Consider the following 27629-nt stretch of genomic DNA (forward strand, 5'->3'; position numbering starts at 1 on the left):
CCTTGAACTTTACAAGTCCTTGTTTTTAAAGATACAAGATAAGATATGTTTGTTCTGTCACATACTCTTTTGCTCTAGGTATACAGTGAAGAATCCTGTTAAAGTAATAAAGTCAAAAGTTAATTTAACTGTTGAAGTACTTCTGAGCGGCTATATTGGACTAGATCTTCAGTGGTTGCTCTTGTGTAGCTGTGTGAAAAGAAGTATTTTAACTAGGCTGTAACAAGATAGAAAAACAGAATCAGAGGCAAGTAGATACAGATCAGAGATGGGTCACACTGTTGGAGCTCAAAGGCGATTACTATAATCGGCAAGACACAATAATAGTTTTCCAGTGGCAGCTGACTGAGTCACTATTCAGCTCTAACAGCAGATTGGTCAGTAGTTTGGTTGTGTGTCACACACTAGTGATGTCACATCTCACAAATGTGCCCTAAATGTGCTGCTGCTGAAGCCTGTTTGTAGAGAGTTATGGAGTCTTCAGGAACCTGAATGCCAGCTGTGTGACAGACTGAGATTACACCATGTGTTAAAACATGAAAAGACACTGAAATAAAATTATTGCAGATCACAGATATTTGTGTGTTTTTCTTTCAGGGGTTTTCATCTGCTCGTGATCTTTTTTAAATTTCTTTTTAATTCATGTACATATTCATTTTCATAACATACTCAACATAAAGGACACAGCACTATCATAGATTTGCTATTGTATATACACGATCTAACTGACAGCAATACATATGTAGATAATACCCTCTCTCCTGCCATGTCAACTTTCAGTGAATCTTTAACACTGAAATCCTGCAATTAGGATGTGTTTTTTCTGCTGGACTGACTGAAAGCAGCATAAAAAGATGCTAAACAGTGTCTGAGAGAACAATGGGGATGATTGGGGAGGTGGGCTTCAGCTACCCCCACCTCTATATAAGGTGCTAGACTGCAAGCCATGGTTTGACGCTCCAACCTCCTTCATTCACCTATTGTGTGACAGGTGAATGAAGGTATAATTAAACGTGGAAAAGCATCACTCTCCTTGTTCACCATGCTTAAACATTAGATAAATTCCCAACCATTAACATAAGTGTAAATCTGACATTTTAAAGGTTCGACTCCACTGGAATACCATGTATTAGCAGGACACTCCCCTATCAATCGATCTAGTCATTCCTTTTCCCTCATTGAAACTTGTCAAAGAAAATGGAGACCAGGAAAGCACTGAAAGGCAGAGTTAAACAGTCAGAGATGTGAGAATATGGCTTTTCAGAGGGCCTTAGCTTTCTTTCATCTAAAAGTGGCATCAGCCATATAAAGCACACACTGATCTAATATTTTGCAACTGTACCAGCTGGATGACTTGCTATTGAAGCTCTAAGAGCAGTGCAACTTTGAGAACAGGAGGGAAGTAAATTTGCTCTGTCATTCAGACTTGCTGAGAGTTACTGTCCCTAAATCCAAAATGAATATATCTCCAGAGCAAATGACATTCAAAGTTCATCTGAAGTCAACTCATCGAACCTCTCTGAAAACTGCAGTTCATCCTGTCAGAGTGATACATCAAAAGCAAGAACAAAATTTCCCACCATCAGTCTCAACTGTGAGCATTTCTTAATTAGTCTGAATGAGGCGCCTGTATGTCTACTCTCTATACATGTATTTACAACACACTACGATTTGTACACAACACAGGGGTAAGCTTGGACCAAGGACCGCTCGCTGTACTCTCTGTCTCTCTCTACTTTGCTCCAATGTCACTATAAGTATAAATTAAATGACCTGTTTTTCAGTATTGAACAAAACATATATACAGTTAACTCAAACGCCGACGTCTTGATTCGATACCATTCCTTTACTGATTGTTGAGCTGCTTGCCATTCACTTGGATATGTGTGTTTCTTGGTGTGTCTGTGTGCAGTAATCCTACTAGCCATGCATTGAAAAGTGATACAGCAGTAGTAGGTACATTGTTTTCATCTCAAAAGAAGAATCTTGAAATAAACAGGTGCTCAGCATCTTAATTTTTATATCATAGAAAAAGATTAACTAAACAGGCAATCAATCCATTGAGATCATGGAAATAAACAAAGAGAAAGGGATGAATGAAATCAGTCAGATGTCTAGCATACTGTAGAAATGAAGATCCCAGTTTTAGAGGGACAGAAGAGTATTTTACAATGGAGCGAAAACAAAAATCCCCACTGACAATGCCCTCTGGTGGCAAAATTGATGAACATACACAAGCTGTGGAGGAAGAAGGTTGTCATGGCAACATTTCTCACTCCAGGTAGATGTCCTCGGTGGGGCAGGCGTATTCCAGATGCTCTTGGTAGTACTCCTGGAAGGCTCGTCTGCAGAAAATACAGACATATGAGGACTAAAGATTTACCTGTGAGATAGTATTAGATATTTTTAGATTCAGTTTTGTACGGCTGTTTATTGTTTCTGATGTTTCACAATGTTTGTGTGAAAGACACAAAAACAGAAGTTGTTTTTCACAAATTCTGGTTGACTTCATGGCAAGAATCTGATGGATGAAAGATTTCTGCCGCCTCCTCTTAATCCAGCCTCAGAGAGTGGGCTAATGTGCATCTTTAATTATTCAAACACATTGTGGCTGAATAATACATGAGTAATTCTGCTGCCATTTAACCCTACACAGGTACACACACATATGGCTAGTGTGCAAATAACAAAAAACCCAAACTGGATTGCTGTCAAGCATTCTGCAAAAGAAATTTGTAATAAAATGCACTTTAATCCAGACTTTGAGATCAGATTCCAGCAAAGATATGTGCAAGTAGTAGCTGAATAGTCATTTTTATTACTTAAATATGTCAAATTAAGCACCGTGGCTTCTACTGTAATATATACAAAAATGCAAAGTGAATACGATCCCTTGGTTTGAGAACTTAAACGGTCAAAATCAGTGATGTTTTTTAAGAGTTATTTTCTAATGATTTACTTTAATTTTATTTATTTTTTAATGTATTTGTTTTTTTAGTTAAAATACATAACAAAAGAAATTGGTTTTTTGTTTTTTTTTGTTTTTAGTTCTTTTTTCCTTTCTTTCTTTTTTTATTTTTGTAGCTACGGCCCTCAGTGGGTGTGGAAATGGACATACCCGACACATTCTGCTACAGGTCGCATTGACTCCTGGGACACAAACACATGGCAAGCAAATCTGTTCAGCATTGGGTGCTTAGTGATGAAGCCAAAGTAGCTGCAGAGAGAACAAAACAGTGTGATGCAATCAGTCGGATGTTACACTGTACGGTGGTAGCAGGATGGGCAGAGGATGGATGTTTGATTACCAGTTGTTCCTCGGATGGCATCCACAGAATGAGATGTTCTTCATCTGGAAGAAGTGACTACATCTGTCATACTAAATATAGACAGAGACAGAAAAAAAGTAGAGTTCAGTCACTGATGAAGCAGTGCAACATAATCCCAAAGCAAAGGGACAACCGATTACCTGAGTAATCATGTCATTTATGTTTATTTGTCTTATACCTCATCAAGGGTGTCATATTCATCCTCCAGGCTCATAATCAGTTTGACTCCTTGCAAGCTAATCTCCAGCTCACATAGAGAGGGAGGTCGCACATGTACCGTCCGTTTTCTCGATATTGCAATCTAACACAGAGAGAAACCACATTTGTATCCTGCCCAGAGTAAACAATCCATAATAGTAAAAGTGTAAATGTGCTTTTCTTACCTTCTGCATAGCAGCACAGAGAATGCCGTTGCCTTGGTGATAAGGTACCTCAACAGACCCCAAAAACTGCACGCTGAAAGTTTCAATCCACGCTGGATTCCTTTTCATTCCTACGGAGTGTAATATGCATAGAAAATGTGATCGTTCTGTGTGTTTCGAATAAAAAAGCAAAAAAATAAGCCGCTGTATTCTTGCACTCACCCAGCAGCTCTTTGGATTGACCTATGACCTCATGAGCATAGAAGGCAGGGAAGATGCCCCTCTCCCCTGTCCGCATGTTATAGCCTCTGTACCAGTAGTCGTCCTCTTCTTCCTCCACGTATAAGGGATCATCCACATCCAGCTCCAGCTCATCTGCATGCCTAGGAATGAACCTGCAGAGGGCAGCAGAGAAATCAAGGAAAAAAAAGGAAACTGCCTTTGTAAAAAGTTGTTTCCTTACATGATGTCCCAGCTCCTATACACCTGAGTTATTTTGATCTTTTATGGGTTTTAGGTGACTCCCTGTGGGAGGCTTTGATGAAACAGCTGGGAAAGAAAGATAATAGGGTGGGTAGAGGAAGGCAAAGAGTTGTAAATATGGGGTATTTTGAATGAGACCTATGGTTAAAAAAAGTGAAATTATTTGTACACAACATGTACTGTGTAATACCGAGGCACTGTTTGCCTTTTCTCTTCTTGTCTTTGTCTTTATGGGTGGCAAAGAGACGCATGTGATGTCTGATCTGTCTTCCTCCCCAAAATAATTAGTGTTGCCCAAAAGTTGATTCTGTTCATCTGGACACGTTTTCAGTGGGAGAAACGTTTCGTCACTCACGTGATTTCTTCAGTCTCAGCTGACTGCAGGTTTCCCCAATCTTATAAACAGTACATTTGCATAATGATTTAAACTATCACCACTGAAGGAACAACGGGCTGGGAGGTCAGCCCATTGGGAGGTTGACCTCCCAGCCCATTGGTCCTTCAGTGGTGCTAGTTTCAGGCTTGTTTTACCTGTAGACTGCTCTGTGTGTCTGGTCCCTCTCTTCTCCATTGATGGTACAAGAGAAAAGTCCAAAGGATTCTGTGCCTACATGGGAAACAGACATGACTCAGACCTCTCAGATTATTTAAAAAAAAAAAAAAAAAAGTTGTTTTTTTTTCTGTAACCTGTTGTTTGTTGAGGAACATTTATTATGCAAATCTGTAAGGTGAGCTCTAAATGAAGGGATTATATCAAAAATGCAATGAAAATGGGGCTGTTATAATGAGCTTTTTTATTATGCAAATCACCCTTTATTAGAGATATAAATCTTGAGACAAGAGGTCTGCCTGATGATGTTCTGGTAGAGCCCTCCCATCAGTCGTGTGTGGGCACCCTGCCATATTTAGATCACATCTTAGTATATCATTTTGACAGTGATGAGTTGAACTCTAATACATTATTCATTCTAAGGGCAGGCTGTGAGTGGATAATTTTAGAAATAATGCTGAAGGAGTCAGGATTTTTGGACAGAGCCAGGCCAACTCCTCCCCCCCCCCCCCCCCATTTCTTATCCTTAATGTAAGATAACACCCACCGGAGCATCATCTCATATTTAGGGGTAATATTTTAGAGCAGTCTCGATCTTCTCTTTTACCTCTCGGGAAGAGATAAGAATGAACACTTTCTTAAAATAAGAGAACAGAATTGCTTATGACTTACTGGAGGAGCGGGAGGTGCTGTTGACAAACACATTGAGAAATTTCTTGGAGAAAGGGAGGTCAGCTTCGGGAGAAGAGTCTTCAGAAGAGCTCAGAAGCTCTGGCCTCACTTCCTCCTCATCATCATGACCATAGTCCACGTCAGCAGTCTCCAAAGGCTCCTCATCGCAAAGAGTTGAAAGCTCACTGTCATCACTCAGAACAGAAGTGCACCTGAGAAGACAAGTTGAATCCCAATTTAAGGCGTAATAAACATTTGTAATGCATGTTTATGTTAACATAAGGTGCACAATAAGGAAAATTGTTCCAATTTCATAACTAAAGGACAGATTTTTGTGTCAGACTCACTACACACTCAATTTACTGGCTTTCAAACATATTATCAGACCATACCTTTTAAGGCTGACCAATTCCAGTGTAGTATTCTCATCCACCACTAGTGTGTACTTCATGGAGTCATAGGCCAGTCCATCGTCTTCATTTGACTGCCTCAGAGCCAGGTCTTTCTCACACAGTGGGAGGTCATGATCAGGTAAGGGATGATTCTGCACGCTGGAATCAATGGGTGGTGAACTGTCCAGCTCTAAGTCGCTACCTCTACGGGACTGCTTCCTTAAGCCACCTAGGAATGGATAAGAGTCTGCATCGTCCTCTTCTTCATCATTGTCTGTGGAATAAGTGAGGCTGAAGCATCGGTTAGTCTGAGCACTGGGTATGTCGAGTGTCAGGCTGTGTTTGACTTCTGTGATACGCTCGAGGGAGGCTGAGGAACGGCTCGTTGGCTTGGGCTCCGTTTCTCGTCCTTCATCTTTGTCGCTGATCACACTCTCACTAAGGCTGGGTGAGTCGAGATCTTTCCTCCCCTCCAACATCATCAAGTCGTTATTGGGCTCGGGATCATCTTCTTGTCTCATCGCATTCTTAGATGGTTTATCTACAAAGTTCTTGTCACAGTCTTTAGTAGTATGCAAAGAGCTGTTTGCACAACGCTCTAAAATCAGTGGGGTTATGGTATCAGCGGTTGGATTGCTCATATAGAGATGAGAATTTATCACTGTTGCTCCTTTTGAAGACTGCATGTTAATACTTCTTGATTCTTCACTTTCTTTGCCTCTTTCCTGTGATCCATTCATTCCAACTTTCTTAGCTTGGTCCTCATCATTGAAGCCATCTCCATCTCCAATGTCGGAGGATGGTGAGATGGTATCAGACATAGACACTTTCCTCTTGAAACACTCCTCAGGACAGCTAATTGGGTAGGAGCCCTCTGAGATCATCCTGTTGACCAAATTGCTAAGCAGCCATGGAGAGTCTGAGTTCTCACTCAGGTCATCTTCGCTTTCAGATTCAGACTCTCCTTCACTTCCATCATAATCATCTGAGCTTGGCATTAGCCTGGGCCCCACTGGCAGGTAGAAGGAGCGTTTGAAGCTCTCTAGGCTGTGATCTGGTTCTATCTGGAGCACCATCTGTCTGGAGAGACTATCCTCACTGCATTGAGCTGGAGGAAGAGTCTCATCTGGGTCAGCTTGGTGCTCGCAGGGCAGGTCTTCATACACATTCTGCAGCCCTGTAAGAGCTTGACCATCATCGTAGGCCTCACGGGGTAAGATGGGTGAATCAATGGGAGATGGTGTAGCAATTGTGGGTGAAGGTAGTGGGGATGGAGAGGGTAGAGGAGAGCCTTCTTTGATTGGATCTGGCTGACCTAGAAGTAGAGATGTTTTCAGACCAACAATTCCACTGTCCTGCTCCAACTCTGTGTCTGGATCCAATTCCTGATCTGACGTAGGTGAGCTGGCCTCCTCGATGGAGTTGGTAAGGTGAGATGAGCGTCCACTACTACTTTCATCACTGGTCAAGTCCAGCTCTGTCTCTGAGATTGATGAGATCATGTTGGAGACAACGGGACCACCACAAGCAAATGCTGCTTCCAGCTCCCCTTCAATGTCAGAATCAGAGCCTGGAGAGCTGAGGTCTTTGTCCTGGTCTGAAGTCACATAACCCTGTTGGTTCATATCTGCTATTCCTGGGTCTGAGGATGGAGAGGTGGAGTCGTTAGCTGCTGCCTCCACATTAGACGCTTCTTGAGCATCTGAACTGTTGGACTGGTCGATATTTTCTGAGCGGCTAGATGAAACATAACTAGAGAAGGAAGCTGGCTCAGAGGGTTCAATGGAGGGGAACTCCACATATGATGAGTGATTCTCCTTACAAACCATATCGTAGGCCTCCTTACACATAAACTCTACGTCAAAGTCCTTCTCCAGCTCCTCGTCAGACAAGGGTGTATCTGCACCATCGTTAGCTCCCATGGGTGCGGTGGATGACAAGCAGCGGCTGGTTCCATCTGGATCTAGGTCATTCTCTGGCTCCATACCTGACTCACTGGTGATGGTGTAGGTATCAGTAGCACGCCGGTTTGAGTGCTTGTGGTTGTGGTCGCTGTTGAGATCGTGGTCCACCTCTGTGTCCGAACACTGGGAATGCTCATCTACGGAGGGTGCTCTGGTTGTCTGTACTGAGGGATCAGCCTTTGGATCAGTAGCATCACGAGAACATGGGTGAGACTTATGTTGACCAAACGAGCCTATGATGACAGGTGAAAAAAAAACAAAACAGAGATTAGAGGCTGGTACGTGATTTTGAAGTTAATTATGGTGAGATTGCATAATGAAATAAGCTGACATGTGAGAAGAGTTTACAATTAATGAGAGCAGATGAGAATAAAGCAAAAAAAACAATGATTGTCAATGTAAAGAAATCCACAATGAGCTGAAAATGGAAAGCAGCATGAACAAGTTCAGCAAAAGTTTCATTGTCAAAACCATAAATATATATATATATATATATATATTTTTTAAGTATTAAAAAAAATATGATTTGGTTCATGAGAATCAGCATGCGAGATTTTTGCTGATCTTGTGCATCACCGAAGTCAAATTCACATCACAATACAGCACTAAATAGCAGTGATCAATGAGATGATCTAAGCTTGCTGAGCTGGCCTTCTTGTTACCGTATTCGGGCCTCTCTCGCCTGTTGCCCTCCATGTCGCAGAGGAGGGGCCTATGAGGAGACTGGGGGTTTCCGCCCTCCCCTGTCTGATTTAGTGGAGTACCTTTGCTCTGGGATCCTGGGACCTGGGATATTGGAGAGGCTGGGCACTGGCCTGTCACATGGCTACCATCCTCCAGACATGAGTGGGTTGGAGACAGACGACCTGGAGGTACAATAGATTTTTATCCCCTGTGTGTTATACAGTTCATAATAGTATCTGAATAGAATTATCATGTGGAACAATTACTAAACAAAAATAACATTAAGATATTCAGAGAATAAAATCCAGTAGGACGGTCTTTCTATCGGATTAATAGATTAGCCTATTATTTAATGTTAGTTATACGTTTTAAAGCTTATACAAAGAATATATTTGTTTTGTGAAATAGAAAGCCAAATAAAAATATAGAAGAAAACATACAGTATAAGGTCACAGCATTTTTTTTTTCAAATAAATAACTAATGATGTTCTAACCCTGTGAGGCTGGGTTGCGCAAAGAGTCCTGCCAGCTTCCTTTCTTTGGGGATAGACTGCTATTGTTGTTCAGTGAATCCTAAAGATGACAGAGAGACAAACACTATTGTTAGTGATAAATTGCAAACAACTATTTCAAAACACATGTCAAACAGTTTGTTGATGCAATGTGTTTGGAATCAGAGCCTCAGTATGCTTACCTGCGACACAGCAGTGGTTAGGTTCAGTGTGGTGGGTCTGCTCTTTATGGTGCCAAGAGTAGGAGAAGGAGGAGGGGAGGCTGAGGGGGAGGGAGGTGCATCAGGATCAACCTCTTCATCCTCTTCCTCTTCCTCCTCCTCATCTTCATCTTCATCATCAATCATCTCAAACTCTTGAAAGTCGTCCTGAAAGGAGCAGACTGGGTGGTGTATGTCATTCTTCTCCAGAATAAGGGAGTCCTGAGACACACACACACAGAGAGAGAGAGTGATCCACATCTTTATTATCAACGATATTATTAAAGCATCAGCTGTTCTGACAACAGAAAAGAAACAAGGAGGAGAACAGGCCTGTCTGAGAAATCAGTAAAATTAGAAGAGCAATATCAAGGAAAAAGAAATAAACATATACCAACACCAGCAGTGGTCAGCTCCCATGCACACTCATGAATACATGAATGTGTGTGTGCGTACATAAACCAAAGAAGTTAAGTGTGGCCCTCAACAATGTTTTGTACAGCATTTTTTTTAAACATTATAGAGTATTTTATGATTTTTTTATATAATAATACAACAAAGAAAAATCATTTTATAAGGAATTATTACAGTTTTGTATACATAAAAACTATAGCTTGCAAGGCATGCAAAAAAAAGTCCACAATGAAGGCTAATTTTTCTCTCATAATCCAAAGTTGAAATGGCAGCTGACATTGTTGGGCTTACCTTTTAGAATATAAGTTTGCTTTTTTTTTAATGATGAGAACTCAAAATAATTATTTTAGACCTGGATTAAGGGTTTGTCTAATGGGGTGATTTGAAACAAAGAGAATATAAATGTGCTAGAGCTGTAAAGGAGCACAACAGATAAGCTTTACAGTATGTTTCAATCTTATTTTTGAGTCTTCAGACCAGTTTTTGCATAAATGTAATGATAATGTTGGACTTTTAATGATTTTCTTTGATTTCTTTTTCCTGTGTGAACAGATGATTCTACAGCATTCCAGAAGATTATTGATGTCTACTGAGATATTTAACCAAATAGTGGGTGTGTATGTATACTTTTTATACTTTTTTCCAAAATAAATTCAAATTTTTTCACCCAATTCTTTTTTCTAAGTCATTAAAGACATATTCTGCACAGTCATTCCACCCTGGAAAAGGAACAGCTCCCTAAAAACCTAAAATTAATGACATTAAGGCACATGATAAAACATTTGAGCACAACTGTACAAAGTCACAATGCAAAACATTTTCAGAAAGTCAAACAGCAGACCAGTAAAGTTGATGAACTGCTCAAAGAACAAAGGGGAGACGTAATGCAATGATTAAGGAGAAGGAGAAGGAGGGGTGGGGGGCGCTGACATGAAAGTGGATCAATCAGACGTGTTTCAGGTTTCAGCTAGTTTACCGGAAACCCATGTAGTAAATGACTTTCAGGTTTCATAGGCTACACATTCATTGGCCTGCTTGTGTGTTTTGCTATACGTTCCAATATGTACTGATGGAGCAAAGGTAATAATACAGGCTTAACTACTAAACTATGAGACTAATTCTTGAAGGGCTGTCGTATGAACATACATTTTAATACATTTTAAGTATTTTTTAAATAATATAAATGCCTCAAGTAGGACTCGAGGCTACTCAACTACAATCACCTCTACCAAATATTTCCCTAAGGAACTAGAACAACTGAGTAAAAAAAAAACAACACTCATGCAAGTTTTTAAAAAAGAGCATGATCACTCCACCAAATATTTGTGGGTGTTTTTTTGTTTTGTTTTGTTTTGTTTTAATCATCTCTCCCCTGCTTTGAATTTTATAATGGAGTTCCAAGGATTGATTTGCCAGCACAGCAGTTTCTCCACCTCTCAGTGCAGTCTGTTTAATGGAGGAATCAAAGCTCACCCTTTCATCCATCTACCGCTTACAATTCTGCTGATGCTGGATGGAGCCACTTTGTGCCACAGCGACTGAAACGCACACTCAGTCTATACCCATCAAGTACACATGATATTGCATATCAACATCTAATTAACATATCTATTTTTGCATGAATGATCTATTAAGATGCGATCAAATGTTTGCAGCAAACACTGAACCATTATTATCCATCACTGGGGATATGTGACCTACAACTCCATGAGTGTGTAAAAATCTACAGATTCATCAGTGAGCTGTGAAAATGCTACATCTGCCAGGGAAAATACTTCCTGCTGTCAGGAGAAGGCCACCTGACAGACAGGCAGGTAGAGAAAAAAAAAACTATAAATAAGAGTTGTACGTTGGCGGCATTCAATCTCCATGGTCCTCAGTTCCCAAGGACATCCCCACTAACCCTTTGACTGTCCCTCCCCTGTCACTCAGCAGACTTGAGCAAGCATGCCCTCATTCATAGTCATGTTAAACAGCTCTGTTCTTACATAGCAGTTACCAAAGAAACATAGTGGTTACAAAAAAAATAGTTGGAGAAAATAAGCTTTTTGATCTCTAATTAAGAGACGAGAGCCTTGTTCAGCATGGCTAACTCTATCTACTGATTCTGCTGGTGCTGCATATCAGAAGATCAGTAAGATGGCAGCTCCATTTTAAACTAATTCCCCAGTGGAGTGAAAGGAAGCTTTGGGTTTCATAGAGCTTTGCACTATCATGAGTCACCATTATAGAGGTGTGGAAAATTAAGAGCTCATCGGCAACCTATAGAAGGGATGTATCTGATACAAATCTAAGATAATTAACACTAGCTCCATAAATGTTTAGGGCATGCTGAACCTTTATTCTTTGGCCAGAATAAATTTTCATTTGGTTTTGGGATGAATTGTGTATTTAGAAGTATCCCTTTTCATCTATATATTCCTTTAATGTATAAAAAGACATTTCTTTTCCACAGGCACAACTGTAAAAGTATAGAAAAAAGCCATTTCTCCTATCTGTCTATCTAATTTTATCTGTCTGTATGTTGGTGCATGTAAAACTGTATGACACATGATGGACTCCATCTTTCAGTGTATCATTTATATTTCCACATTTGAAAGTCAGAGTTGCATCACAGCTGAGACACAGGCACCCCTGCTCTGTCACATACTGAATTATGCATGTGCTCATGCCATTCAATCAGGGGCTCTGGAGAGGCAGAGATGCTATTAGAAGGACAGAAAGTCAAGAGTCAGGGGCAATGCGAGGCAGAAAAGAGTTGTGTGTTTGTTTGGGTGATACACAAATAGAAGGCTTGGGATTGTGGTTGCTCTTGTTTGAAAGAATACCATCAAAGTGAACCAATAGTGACATTACAGATTGTGGAAACGGACAACCAGGGCCAAAAGCGCTGTAGAATGTTGACATCTGGTTGCGAATAACTGCTTCCTCGATCAGAAATCACATGTGTCTGGTTGTTTTGTTCACGTGTGTGTGTGCCTACCACAAACCCAAAGTGTTCTGCAGATTAAGACTTGAACACCATAACAAATTAGAATTAATCAGAGTGGGGGATTGGGGCCGCAGGATAATCTCACTGTTCAGATTGGCTGTTCGTCCTAAACATCAAAGACGTGCTGCCCAATATGAGCAAATCGTGCTGACATCAAAACCAAAAGCTTCTTTCTTCATCAGCACAGTGTGGTGCATGAGGAAGAGACTGCTGTTTCTGCTGATGAGGAGCTGCCAAACTGTCATACACCCTACTGATGCAGGCAGAATCAAACACCATGTGAAGCACGATGTGCATGAAATTCTCTCTCCTGCCCTTCTTTCTTTGTTATCTACACATACACGAACACTCAAAGGGCAACTGGGTGTGTGTCCAATCTATCCTATGTCAGCAAGATTACTTCCTTTGGGCAATGATGTAACATAACGAGGACCGACACTGTCTCTGGCCTGTGCTTTCTTGTTTGTGAACTGAGCAGTCAGGGCTTCTGCTGATGTGCATCTGATGTCCTCAAGATCCAAACCATTTTTAGGTATACTCCCAAATGTAATTATCACGTACTTACAATCGACCCACACACTCAGCAGCTTAACTTAACAGACATTATAATTATTATTCCAACAGAATGTCATGACCTCATCATGACCTCAATAAACAAAATACCAGCTGAAAATATTTTAATGATAAAAAATTACAAAGAAAACAAAATATTGTTTCAACTGTACCAAATGTAAAATGTGTGAAATGTTAAACATTTGGTCTCTCTCTCTTCTAAGTTCATGGTAGTAAATTATTAAATATCTACACCACCTTCCAAAAACCTGATTACACCAGGATGAATACATTAATTTAAATGAGTCAGCACCCCCAAGTCACACTGTCAGAATCCTCAAAGCACAGGCCGAGGTGGCAGCAGACTTTGTTGTAGCCTAACAATAAGCCAAAGACCCAGACAGTTATTATTCATTTGAAAACTATTAGCACTGCTTTGGAAAACACACAAAAAAAGATCAATTGTAGCTGTTATCTATCGTCCACCTGGCCCTTATTCAGAGTTTGTATCAGATTTCTCAGACTTTTTATCTAATTTAGTGCTCAGATCAAAAAAAATTCTTAATATAGGAGATTTTAACATTCATGTAGATAAAATAACAGCCTCCATTTTATTTATTTATTTATTTTTATACTCAATTGTCTTTTCTTAAACTGTAAATGAGCAGTTTTAATCGCAGTCTTCTAAGTAATCATCATCACATATTGTCCTGACGTATAGCAAACAAAATGTTTTTCCCACTGAAAATGTTACGTCCAGATGAATAGAATCAACTTCTTTGGGTTTATCTAGTAATGACTTCATGAATGACATATCATTAAGTACAGTAGTTTCAATACTACTAAGCCGTGATCATCTACAGAAGAATGAAGAGTTTCACCTAGGATTTAGGGTTCACCATAGCACAGAAGCAGCACTAGAGAAGGTTATAAATGATCTTCTCATGGCTTCTGACAGTGAACACATCCCCATACATGTCCTGTTAGACCTCAGTGCAGGATTCAGTACTTGTGGTCATATCTAATATTTTAATACAGGGACTAGAACACACTGTTGGTATTAAAGGAAATGCACTGCAATGGTTTGGATTGCATCTATCTCATAGATTCCAATTTGTTCATGAAAATGGGGAGTGTTCTTCACACATGAAAGTTAGCCATGGGGTTCCACAGGGTTCTGTACTGGGATCAATACCTTTTTCATTATGCTTGCTTTATTATCTAATATTACTAGAAAATAGTGCATACAGGTGTTACCCAGTTATATTTAACAATGAGAGCCAGATGACATAAATTAGTTGCTTAAACTATAGAAAAGAAATAAAGGCCTGGATGTCCTGTAATTTTCTTCTCCTAAATTTAAATAAAACTGAACTTATTATATTTGGCCCTAAAAATCTTAGAAGCATTGTGTCTAACCAGATACTTACTCTGGATGGCATTACCTTGGCCTAGAGTAACATTGTGAGGAACTTGGGAGTCACTTTTAACCAGGATATGTCCTTCGATGCCCATATAAAACATGTAGGACTGCTTTCTCTTTATAATTTCCAACATTTCTAAAATTGAAATTAAAAACTAGTTTATGGATTCATTCCTTCTATGCTGGACTACTAAATTGATCATTATTGGATTGTCCTAAAAGTTAACCTAAAGAGCTTCCAGTTAATTTAAAATGCTGCAGTGAGAGCAGCAGCAGGGACAAGAAAGCAACATCACATTTTTTCCCATACTGACTTATCTTCATTGGCTCCCTGTTAAAGAATTCTGATAGAGGTTTCCTTCTGTTAAAATTGAGGGTTTTTTTTTTCCATGTTGCAAAGTGCTTTTTCATACGAGATTGCTTGGCTGTTGAGGTTTTCTCCCGAATACTGTAGGGTCTTTACCTTACAGTAAAGACTGCCAGGTAAAGACCTGGAGGCGAGTGGCACCAAGTAAATAAACCTTTGTGTGTGCATGTGTGAATGCGTGTGCGTGTGTGTATCTATGACATCTTTGAGTAAAATCCACTCACTGAAGTCTCCTTCTCTGGAGGTCTTCTTAGATGTTATGCAAAGACACCTCTCTTACAGAACAGCTTTGCCAACTCTTCACATAATGTGTTTTGTTGGTGGATTAAAGTGGAAAGAGCAAAATCTAGCACAGATTTATGCCAGGAGCTTAACCCTCAAAACCAACCATCCCGGAGCTAAATCCTCATTCCCAGGCACCTCAGCAGGGAAGAAAGAAAATAAAGAGAGGGAGGCTTTAAGGGGAAAAGGGGCAGAGAATGAGGAGAGAATGTGAGCTCCGTCTCTAAGCAACACTGTGTAGGGAGGGAGGGAAAGACACTTGGGAGGGAGGAAAAGACAGAGGAAAGGAGGTTGTCTCTGCATAGCAGCAAACTGCACTGGGTCACCCACCCTCTGCTGCAGCCATGGCTCAACGCCACCAGCATAAAACATTTATATCCCACAGGATGGACAGAGGAAAATATAGAGGCTGGTGGTATAAGATTAGTTCTTAGAAATGGTGTAATTAAAGCCTAAGCCGTTCCGACATGTCGGATGATACAGCTAATGACTCAATTATTTGCTTATATTTCAGCACAGTCGCTTGAATGTGATCCTTATGGGAACCCCTGCTTTGAATTTCTATTATATGATGAAAGTAGTTCAGAACCAGTATGTATGCGATTTGTTTGACGATAAAGTGCAGAATGTAGAGAGTGACTCACTCTTCTAGTGAAACAAAGCTGTTGTAGCTATCATTTTCTTCCTTGTGTATTATAGCTATCTAAGGCATATGGGCATTACTGTAACGACTGCAATTCTGGTGAGGAAGGCTTCCTTTAGATACAATTCTGAAGGTACAGAGATGCTTAAATAACAGATCCAAATAAGCTGTTCTCAACATTTAATCACTATACAAACGAGGTCAGTTTCCACCCTTGATTCTCATAAAATTATATTTTTGTCATGTCATTTTTCTGCTGCTCTCAGCTTCATGTTAGCATTAGTCAACTAGGATAAACAGTCTCTAATTGTCTCTTCATGTAATATTTCATTACATTAATTATTTTGCAGATCTAGCACATATGTACATGCACATAACTTTCCTTGAATGTCCGAAAATGGCCATTTGAAAAAAGGGATAAGACTTGCTCTGCTTAACTTGTATATGCAAAAGTGGATATATCAACAGTGATATCGCTCACTGTTTAATGGCTTTGTAAGCTAACACGACCATATTTAGAGAATAGGGTGAAGTTATCAGCTAATGCTGTTTTGTTAGCATGATTCATTGACTGTGAACCAGTCATTGACACACATGGAAATAACATTTAATTATTTCCAAGTGACTAGTAAAATACCTGTTTGATGTCCTTTATGACACTACAAACATTTTATTTATCAGATAATAAAAATAAATGTAAAAATGCTCCAAAAGGCATCAACACCACTAACACTGATGACCAAAAACGTCTTTTTTAACAGACTGTAAACATGTTTATTCCGGCCACATGTGGCAATCTGAAGAATTATTTTTGTGTCACGAAGCACAGCAAATGAAACATATCCTTAAATGTCTTCAGAGAAAATAGAACACACTGTTAAAAAAAAGAAAACAAAAGAATCTCACCTTCTCATATGGGTCAGAATCATAGTTGAGTCCAATCCCACAGTCATCTGTGATTTCAGAGAGATCTTCATCATCAAACTCCTCCAGGCTGATGTCGTGGGCTGGCCTGGGAATACACAAGAGAGGGTATATTCACTGCAAGTTCTGAAAAAGAATGCTGATACCTGCAATATGTCTTTTCCATCAGTGAACGGTCCAAAAGGGAATTTCTTTTTGATTCATGCTCACACACTGATCAAGGGGAAACCTGCTCTAACTCATAGGCTGTCAGGCTCTGTCTGCATCTCAAACTCATATGCTGAACAAAAGCAACCACACAAACACCCGCTATCATCTCTAATTATATAATATCTCATAGTAACAAGGTCTGGCGCATTCACTGAATCAAGTGAATGACAGTGGCAGCACCTAAAACACCCAAATTCAGTGTCAGTATTTTAAATTCAGTTAGCTGGGTATGATTGTAAAAAATGTGAGCTTTGAATGCCTCAGAAAGTCTCAGAAGCGTTACTCGCTGCTATCTCTTACGCCAAGATTTCTAAACTTTCATTTACAGCAGGGAAGTGTATCTCTGTAATGAGCCATGGCTTTCCAAGTTTTCTTGAGCAGACCCTATGCCGTCTTTACTCCATTAGTTACAGCAGGTTTCAAGTTCTACAGCAGCTGGCTTGCAGTGTGTTGAAGGAAATGCTGCATTGCAGCTTTCCTGCAAAGATAAGGACGCTCTACATATTACGTATGAATGCGAGCTTACATCATATAATCATATAGGGGTCCAAAGTACACAATGTCATTGGGTCTGTGGTTCTCAAAGAGGACAGGCTGATGCACAGTAATACAAAAGGGGTCATGAAAAAGTTAATGTAATCAGAGTTTCCCCTTACTGCTTGTCAGCTTGAATGTGTAATGACTTAAAAAGGATTATTGGGTTTTTTAACAGAAGAGGAATTTGAATGATGGGCTAAATGTTAGAAAAATCAGTTTGTAGTGAAATACTATTATCCTAAATGAGTTTTCTTAACATATTTTTTTATAAACAATATATATTATGGTAGACAAATATTACCATCATAATTATGATAAGGTGAATGACAAAAGCTTTTGATAAAGCTGTTTAAAGTACTGTTAATACAGAAGTTCAGACATAATATATTTATTTTTCATTACTGGAAAACTACAGCCGCACAAAAACTAGTGTAACCATGGTGCTGATATGTAAATTTAATCAGATAAAATGGTACTAAAGTGGTCCTTGAAGAGTCCCAACAGTACGGAGAGCTCCTATTAGCAAAATACTTGAAATTAATTAATAATCATAGGTTTCTTTCTGTCTTTTTGTTTGCTAGAGACTCGACATGAGCAAGAGCATATTTTTTTCACTTGAGATGATGCTGAACAAGCAAAAGCATAATCTGAAAACAATTAGAGAAAGCATTTTGCTGAAAGTGCAGAAATTCCATGTGTCCAGTAAGATATCCCAAACGAATTTATAATGGGCTTCATAATAAAGCTTTTGACTTTGTTTCTAAAATGTTATCACAAAAAGTGGTGTGTACTGAAGACCTATTACATGCTGAAGTTATGCATAAAGTTTGTTTTAAGGAGGTGACCCTATCTGAACTGACATGGCTTAATTTTTGACAATTACACTGGTGTGGTAATACACCAGTACAGCTCCAAACTGAGTTGTAGCCATTAAGAAACATTGTGTACAACGGAGGGATCACAAGTGCCTTGTTGTTGTTCTGGTGTGGGTGATGCAACAGTTACTGCTTGCCGAAGGAACTGTTAAGTAAGGAAACTGCTATGATTTTATCTGAAAAAAACCCCCCCCATAGCTATAACTCAAAGACCTTCAACGCCAGTGATAGAAGGCAAAAGCCATGTTGCTTTTGCCTTCTATCAACTTAGGGCTCCTCTCAATAAGCGGTAACTGTCAAGCCTTGAGGGAGGTGGGGATGAGCTGCCTTACCAAGATCAAGCTCTGAAACGTCAAATCAGTTTGCCTCTGTTGATATGTGCATCGATAACTACGCTGATGTAAGGAAATCAATTCTAATGCACGAGACACAACTTTTTGTTGCAAGCAGTAACTAGCTAACTTGCTATATTCTGTTCTCCTGTCAATTATTATGTTGCCTAGACTACCTACTATGGAGACATCAACATTGGCACACCCCCCAAAGTCCTTTGAGGTGCTGTTTGACACCAGCTCTGCCAACCTGTGGGTGGACTTGGTCTGCTGTAACACTCAGGCTTGCAGTGAGTACACGCTTTACTCTACCACATCCTTCATCAGTCACTTTGTCAGAACACATTTAGTTGTAAAAATCTCCTATGGAAGACTTAAAGCTGATATAGCCTACGAGAGCAAAGGTGGCAGTTGGTCATCTGGTTTCCAAGAGATTATATATGGTCCATATGTGGAATTTAGATTTTCAGTGTAATTCCAGGCATTTATGTTCTTTGCAAAGCATCAGTGTTGGAGTTGATTAAAATTCACCTTCTAAAAATCAAGTGAAACCCCGAAAAACTCTCCAATGCATAGAGACATAAACTCCAGATGTATTCCAGATGTATGTCAATTAGAGACACACGTAGAAAATTTGATCCCCAGCAGTCCTCAACCTCCACTGCAAAATGTCTGTATTTCTACCTACCCTATGAAACCTGAAGCCTCGGTGGAGTCTTCAGCTGTGACACTGTTAATGTCAGTCAAACCCACACCACAATATTATATTTTAACAGTACAAACACATGTGTGAGTCTGTTCTATAATTTGTTCATTGTAGTGGGTAATTTTGAATTCTGTAGGTTGGTGGTATCGTGATCACTAACCAGGCGATCTGATCTTGTTTGAGCAGAAATGAATCTAATGAGAGTTTTTTGACTGCATTCTCGGACTATCCCAATCTTTCCATCTCAGCTGGAAGACGGACCCCTCTCATGGACAACGTGATTACTCAAAACCTGCTGAGTAGCAAAATCTTTTGTTTCTTCTTGTCTAGGTACAACTTTGATAACATAAACATTTGTGTCATATCCCGCCTCAGCTACATTACTTTACATTGCTACTGCGCTTTAGCGGCACTGAACTAATTTTGTTATACAGACAGATAGCAGCTAAGCAGTGGTTTGATTTGTGGTTCAGACGAGAACAGCTGAGTAGTGTGCTCTCTTTCAGAGAATAGACAGTAGCTTGTACCAGTAGTCAGCATCATCTACTGGACTCCTGCCACCTCTGAGACCTACTGGCAGATTGGTGTCCAAGGGTCTGTGCTTTTCAACATTTTGTTCAGACTTTTTTTTTCTTTAAAATAATTAGTGAAGAATCCAAATATGACATAAAAACCATCTTTTTGCATGCAGATTCCTGATAAACACTGGCTGGTGCTCATAGGGCTGCCAGAAACCTCTATGCTGACTGCCCCAAACCAGCTTATGAATTACATCATGCAGTGTCATGGAGCCCAATAAAATTAGTATGGATAGGTAGGAAACTTGAACAGACAAACACTCTCTCTTCAGAGTGCAACAATTTGCCAACCCTGAGCTTTTTCATTAGTGCTGCCTCCTCCTGCTTATGTAATTCAAGTAAATGAAAAGCAAATGAAAGCATGCCCACCCATGCCTGTAAGAATGTCCCATGTTTTTGTTTATTTTTTAACTTTTTACTGCATAATTATATGAACAATCAAATCTCCTGTCTGTACCTCCAGCAGAACCAAAATGGATGCCAGTACTGCTCTGTCAGTATGACCCCCACTTACCAGCCCTCTCCTAATGGCCAACCCCTGCGGACCTTCGGAGACGTGCTCCTCAGAGAGTAATATTCAATCTCCAACAGCCGAGTTGGTTTTGCTATAGTTGTCTAAATGTCAATAGTGAGATCTGAGCTGAACATAAATCTGATGTTCACTTTGTATCTGCTCAGAAACCTTGTTTACATCTTACATTTTCTCTAGAACTATTGCAAGCAAGCATATTGGACTATTGTTTGATAAAATTGTCAGAAAAAATTTTGCTATACAAGTCAGACTTAGATTTTGTGCAAGGATGAGATTTTGATTGGGGGTGGGCATTTATCTGTAGGCTAGGGAACACACTCATCTTCCACAAAACGTAAAAAAGCAATTAATAAATCAACAGTGTTACCACTTGTCATGCTGCACAGTATATCTATCATCACTTTTCATTTTTGAGTGAAATGAATGCTGTCATTTACAGAACACACGTGACTATAAAAAAGCACTCTGTGTGGAAAAAACTACTTTTATTTAAGCTAAAATTTGTAAAAACTGAAATGCAACAACTGGACTGAACTTGTGAGGCAAAAGCTCATAGCTTATACATTTTCATCACAGTATCAGTGAGACTGATCTGTGGTTGTGACATGACTGTCAGCATCTGTCCTCATCAAATAAAAGTGTCTATTGTTTCAACATTAGACAATTTTTGCTATTTTATTCTTTTGATTTTGTAATTCTATTACAAAATCTATTAATTCTACTTGTCTGAAACAGGTAGGGTTAGGGTTAGAGAGACACTGAGTCTCAGTGGGATTACCTGTATAAATAAAGGTTAAACAAAAATAGAAAAATAAGTACTATATGTACAATAAGTACTATAAGTAACCAAACGTCAGAAAGGAGTTCATTAATGAGCTCTCCAGGGAACCTGTGTTTGCAAGCGTAGGTGTTTGTGGGTGTGGAATTCACAATGGGAAAAGAAACGCACAGCATCTGTGAAGCTGTATGCAAGCAAGTCACCACCAGCACACAAGCAGAAAGTCCAATGTTTGATTTTTAGGTGACATTTTAGTGAAACTGATGGACACGACAGATGAACCAATGATATAAGATGCTAAGGCAGACAAGGAGTAAGATGAAAACGCTGTATCAAAGAAGAAATGGTGAATACAAAGGAAGAAAAAGGCGAAGAGAAATTAAAATCTTTGTTTTGCTTTCACAAGAATATATAAATACAGATTTTAAAAACATTTTAATGCCAAGCACCACAAATGTTCATTTTCTTCCATTGTCTCAGGACACATCTCTGTAATAGATTTCACAGTCTCTTATTCCTTGTCTCCTCTGCTGCTACCTAATCCACTATGTTACCCGGTGCCATTTTCTTGGTGTGCTTATCAGTTTGCACAGTAAAATGTGACCTCATGTCTCCTCCACTCAAATGAAGGAAAGACCAAACACAGACACACTTTTGTCTTTTTCTAAAGCATGTTGTATTAAATAGCTTTATATTTTGAGGATACATATGAGATTGTAAGCTGAGCCATACCACTGCAGTGCTGACACTACTGCTGACAGTGTCTTAGCGAGCCGGCAGTGTCTGTCACATTACGTGGTTTATCGATTACTACGCTTGATGTCGGTTGTTTGTCTTAATAGTTAGGACTTCAAGCTGAGGCTTCAGAGCTACATAGCAAGAATCATCTATATACAATACCAGTCTCCAACATATGATCCATCTCCAGATATTCAACATTGTGACATTCAGAGCAGGATGAGAATCCTACCTCCCAAAACTCAAGTCAGCAAAAAATTACCATTGCCGACGCTGGTCATGCTGCTGCAATGGCACACCCAGATTGACTGCCACATAAAGGTTTTCCTCCCATCTCGTCTCTGTGTCGTGAGATTTAGCTTCAGTTCAGTTAATTGCTCCAGCCCACATTTGTTCTAACAGTTATTTTCCATCATCTCTGACACCGTCATGTCCAGAACGGAATTTCTCAAAGCTGCAAACTGTCATCTTTGTATTTAATGTCTCCACATCCACACATTCAAAGTGTCCTTTGTCTTGTGAAAAATGAAAGACTGCATGGTTATCAGATTGACCTCGACTTTTAATACTTCTGTAATTTATTTTAGAATTAGTCTCCACACTCTTTCAAACATGCAATAAAGCTTTTCTGAAAATGTATTACGGATGTAAATGTTTGGGGGGAGTCCCGATTTAGATTACGGGGAGGCCGTGTCTCCTTGGCCAAAACACTGAACCCCCAAATCTTCCGGATACGCCCATCAATATATCTGCTGCATGAATGTGTTCGTTAATGGATGAAAAGGGATGGTAGTGTTTTGACAATTCACTTACCCTTTACTATCAGATGGTATTTAGTTATTTTTAAATAACCCTAATCACACTGAATGAATATTTAGAAGGCTACATGCCAGGAAATATGCAAATATATATCAGTATACGCTCACAATCCAAGAATGAAATTGGACAAAAATAGAAGCTTGAGAGGAAATCTGATGACACTCTGATAACAATATTAGAGTAGATACAGATGTGGGTGTGGTGGCAGTGGTAGTGGTGGTGGGGGTTGAAGTGGTGGTGTGATTAAGCTGCCTTTTAACCATGAGCACCTGCTTCACAGTGACATCATCTTTAAAAGCCAAGGACATGCTGTAGTTGGTAGTGACTCATTAGCAAGATAATTTTCCTGGTTTTTCAGCCACCATCAGAGAGACAGACACATGCATGCCCCCCCCCCCACACACACACACACACAAATACTGAAGCTTGCACGCACACACGCGCACGAGTCACACATTTATCCTAATGAAGGACTCTGTGATGTCTTCCTCAGCTCCAAATGCAAAGATCCTGCCATGTTTGAGTCAAAGGCTCTGATGATACATCAGCTTGCTGTGAGCACATGATCTTATGCAGATTGGTCTGGATTTGGATTAATGAAGTCATTAGACGCGAGGAAAATGTGTAAATATGACTCATTATTTTGTTGCTGTTAAATGAAAAAAAATTGCAAGCTGCAAAGACTGACAGGTGAAGACATGGCAGGTGATAGTTGCACAGAAAATGTAAGACAGTGGGAGAGAGACTGAAACTAAAATCTACAAAAAGAGTGAGGATGGAACGCTTAAGCTAAAATGCATTTGTATTTGATTTAAGCCTCTTACGCCATGGTAACCATACCCACCATTACCCCCTCCCCCTCTGTTTTTCTCCAAATGACTTTAAAGAGTTGGAAGGCAAAAGTAGAGCATTAACAGGAAAACATGGGATTCATGGGGGTGGAGAGGTGGGGTTGCATACTTCATAAAATAGTCATGTTCACGAAATGTTCATAAAACTTCTATATATTAAACTAGAGGTTGAAGCAAATCACTATTTCTATCACTGGTTAACCTCTAGGCCATGAAAAATACACTGTTTGTATCTTTGTTTCCAAAATTAGCAATGAAAAATAACAGTTGTTTTAGGTTTTGTTTAGAGACAAACAAAAGTATTAAATTTTCCCAAACTTGTGATTCGCAAATGTGTTATATACAGGGATGAAATAAGAACAAAAATAAGAATAATTGTGGCATTCAAATAATCAAGGCTCTGCTTTTGTGTAGATTTACTTGTGTATTATGTGAATAATGTCAAAAAAGATAATGAGTCAATAGGACCTTTGATTAATTTGGAGCCTAAAAATGGCATCCTTAAGAAGGTAGCAGAACTGGAAACAGAGCAGTTCACGCTCATGAAATAAAAACAAACAAATGACTGCGCACAGTAAGGCTGCTGCCTCAGCAAGTCTAAGAAAGACCGACCAAACCCTTGGGCAAAATGTAATCAATGAACTTCAAGGTGTGGGTTCTTGGCATTGGACAAGGCTTTGCATTGTAATAATCCAACTAAGCCTTCATCCACTGCAGGGAATATTTATGATGAAGAAACAAAGCACAGCTCAGTGGAACAGCTTCTATGTACATTACTGTAAGATGATGCTTTGGATAAGTTTAATCACCATGAAGTTCTACCCCTATATATGAGCTTTATACCTTTATATAAGGTATATATAAGGTATAAAGCTCTCTGTGCCTGGAAGAAAGTGCTGCCATGTTTTCTCTTATTAGCAGAAATGAATTAGAATCTCTCATCAATTGCTCACTGAACCATATTCATATGCTTCTTTTAAAGTTTAGATTTCCAGCTGAGGACGTTTTCCATCCACAAAGGGGAAATTGTAACCTGTAATCATTTTCTGGTGCTCTGGGGAGAGAAGTGCTGCCTCTCGTGGATTTTGTTGCCTACTGGAAACAGTGTTAGGGTTATGTAAGGCAGATTACCAGACCACACCATCACACAACTGGTGGCTTCACTCATGAATCAGTCACACACAGATGCACAGAGAAAGAGACAACACACACACACATATACACACAAAAGCTGTGACACAATCAAACGCACAGACATTTACGGAAAGACTCTTTCTACATCCCTACTTACTGATATTTCATAATCAAAAAGTGAAGAGCCAACCAAAAATGAACACAAACCACTTGTTCCCTCTCGAATGTATAAAAAAACTACCTGAAAACAACAGAAACAAACTGATTAGCCTCCACAAAGGAGTAATGCAATAAACTACTCCTCACATGATTCCTCTAATATAATTAAGATTCGTTAGATTTGGCTGTAGTGCTGTGAATTTAAAACATTAATACCATGGTCAGAGCTTGGCTGAGTGAGCTGAACAGGTCACCAGTAGTCATGCAAACAATCTGGTCTATTGATTTGACATGATCCAGCAATGCAGTTGAAATCCCACATGACTACATGCTGTGGATAAAAAATCTACCAGGACTGGTTTGCTAATGTGATTGCCTCTGTAGGATATGAGCCATGTTGGAGGCAGAAGCAGGCATGTTGAAATGAAATGTGTTTACTTCATACAAATTAGAGCACAGGGCTTATGTTATCCTGATAAATACGCCAGATATAGTCTTTTTAGTGTAGTAGTTTATCCAGTTTCTCTCTGCTACTCTGGGCTAGTAATTTATAGTAGCTGTATGTTGTAGTGGTGCAGCCCAGTTAGAAATAACAGTGTTTTCTTTATTATTCCTGCTATGTTTGGTGACACAGAGTAAAGCCTTACAGCAGCCACTGAAGGTTATATATCATAACATATGAAAATCATATGAAAAGTAGAAATACACCCAGATTTTTATTTTTAATCATTCCAGGAAAAAGATCATCCAAGTAGTATAAGAACTTTGGCCTTTGGAATTGTACATACATTAATATATAGGATTTACTGTTGATGAATTTATGAACTATGAGGTTAGAATTCAAATAATCAGCTGTAAGAGCCAGTGGGGTCTATTATCAACAAATCCAAAGTCTTGTGTTAAATTATGCTGCAGGAATACAGGAATTTAAAGATGTAAAATGATTGACTATACAGATTAGAGCTGTGCACTTTTTGCAATAGCTGAAATTGCAAATATGTCTCCACTCTGAGAAAAACTACAACCTTGAAGCTCCCGTTATTGGAACTTCTCAAGAAGTCAAAGGACTGTGAACAGGACACTTTCATCCCTGCAAACTTCTTTGATGATGTATATATATATATATATATATATATATAGAGAGAGAGAGAGAGAGAGAGAGAGAGAGAGAGATGTATAGATATATAGATACATATATATGTATATATAAATTTTATATATATTGCATTTCTTGTCTAAAGCTTAGAAAAGATACCAATTGGTTTACTTTAATACCTGTAAGTTATGGTGCTACTTTAACTCTGGCCTTTGTTAGTGATGTCTTACAAGTCTGTTTATGCTGATCACATTGTTATAACACATTATTATTATTTGTTATGTTACATTGTTACCAATACACATCCAGCATCAAAAGTAGGTTTACTGCACTCTCTTCACACAGTTCATTAAATTTACTACAAGATGTCTCAGTGTTTCTCATCTTACCAGGCCAATTACACTACAACAAGTCAAACTGTATATTTTAAACAACAACAACACCCTTGTAGAGAGCACTGATTTAACGCTACGTGTGAAATAAGTTGGCTCTGCAAGAGTAACCCACCCACAAATATGCTTCTACAAGAAGAAACCGGGGCTGATTTGTCATGCTGATTGTCGCAGAGGTCACATTAGAGGCGTTTGACACAACATCAATATCAGTAGGACTTCCGTAAATCATTGTTCAGCAACGTGCCCTTGCCTGGGTTGGACTCAACAGGGCGTGGGCCTCACACAGAGAATGCGCAAAGCGGATGACTGTCGCCACAGCTAGAGATCAGTCATATGCAATATGTTTTACAATTTGCCATTCTTTGCAATTTTCAGAAATTACTAAAACGCGAGTCTTTTATTCCCTCTTCACCAAGCCGTCTCTCCCAAAAACATAAACAACCAGCAATGTTCAGCTGCAGCACCTACATGCGCGCAGTGAGGCAGCAGAAGGCCGAGCAGGTTATTCACAGTATCTATTACAACCTAGGCTGGGGATGTGCGTTTTTACTGCAGTCATCAAAGCAGCACAGACCGATATGCATGGTGCTTTTTCATATGAGCCCAGCGCATCCTCCATCGACCCTTCACTGTCACTTTACATACGAGCTCTTACCTGCATCCAGGAGGAGAGAGAGAATGGAAGGTGGATAGGGAAAACATCTCAGCCCTGTCCGCCATCTTCTTCTACAAATGACTCAGAGCGACTGCAGAAAATCACGGAGGGAGCGCAGTCCATTCACAATTACAGTGCACGGGACGGGACAGTGGACAGAGGTTTCTCTATCTGCGGCCCCACAGATGCCCCCCTGGCCGCAAGCCTTCAATCAGACAAGCCTGCTCAGCACCATGAAATCTGCAGTCAACCATCCACACAGGCAGGATAAGGAGGGGTGTCAAGGCAAATAAGACAAAAAAAGAGCTTCAGTGGCAGCGCGCAATAACGCGGAAATCTCTGTGTTCCCCGGTTATGTCCTTGCGAAACATGAAGCGGGCAATTTGTATCCGCAGTCCGTGTTTTTCTCTCCAAATGTCTGCCGCTGTGATGCTGCCCGTGACACACAACAGATACGGGCCAGCAGTGCGGAGACAGGCAGAGACGGAG

The 27629-nt window shown here is 39.6% G+C and overlaps 1 protein-coding gene and 1 pseudogene across 2 annotated transcripts; one reads left to right on the top strand and one right to left on the bottom strand.

Annotated features, from left to right (window-relative positions):
* Positions 1–10: 10 nt before the first annotated feature.
* Positions 11–27629, bottom strand: mapk8ip2 (mitogen-activated protein kinase 8 interacting protein 2). 2 transcript variants are annotated; one of them, XM_063479835.1, is made up of 14 exons: positions 27141–27629; positions 16728–16833; positions 9131–9370; positions 8931–9009; positions 8517–8618; positions 5789–7985; positions 5397–5608; positions 4706–4781; positions 3914–4086; positions 3713–3822; positions 3508–3630; positions 3309–3379; positions 3119–3217; positions 11–2345 (listed from the first exon to the last, which is right to left on the bottom strand). In XM_063479835.1, the coding sequence occupies exons 1-14, from the start codon at positions 27203–27205 to the stop codon at positions 2273–2275; spliced, it is 3726 nt and encodes a 1241-aa protein (XP_063335905.1). In that variant the 5' UTR covers positions 27206–27629; the 3' UTR covers positions 11–2272. The 2 variants fall into 2 exon arrangements, with proteins under 2 accessions (XP_063335905.1, XP_063335904.1); XM_063479834.1 differs by having other exon boundaries at positions 8415–8618.
* LOC134630265 (cathepsin E-A-like) lies at positions 18485–20486 on the top strand (annotated as a pseudogene).

This window comes from Pelmatolapia mariae, linkage group LG7 (genome assembly GCF_036321145.2).
Source record: "Pelmatolapia mariae isolate MD_Pm_ZW linkage group LG7, Pm_UMD_F_2, whole genome shotgun sequence".
Lineage (NCBI taxonomy): Eukaryota > Metazoa > Chordata > Actinopteri > Cichliformes > Cichlidae > Pelmatolapia > Pelmatolapia mariae.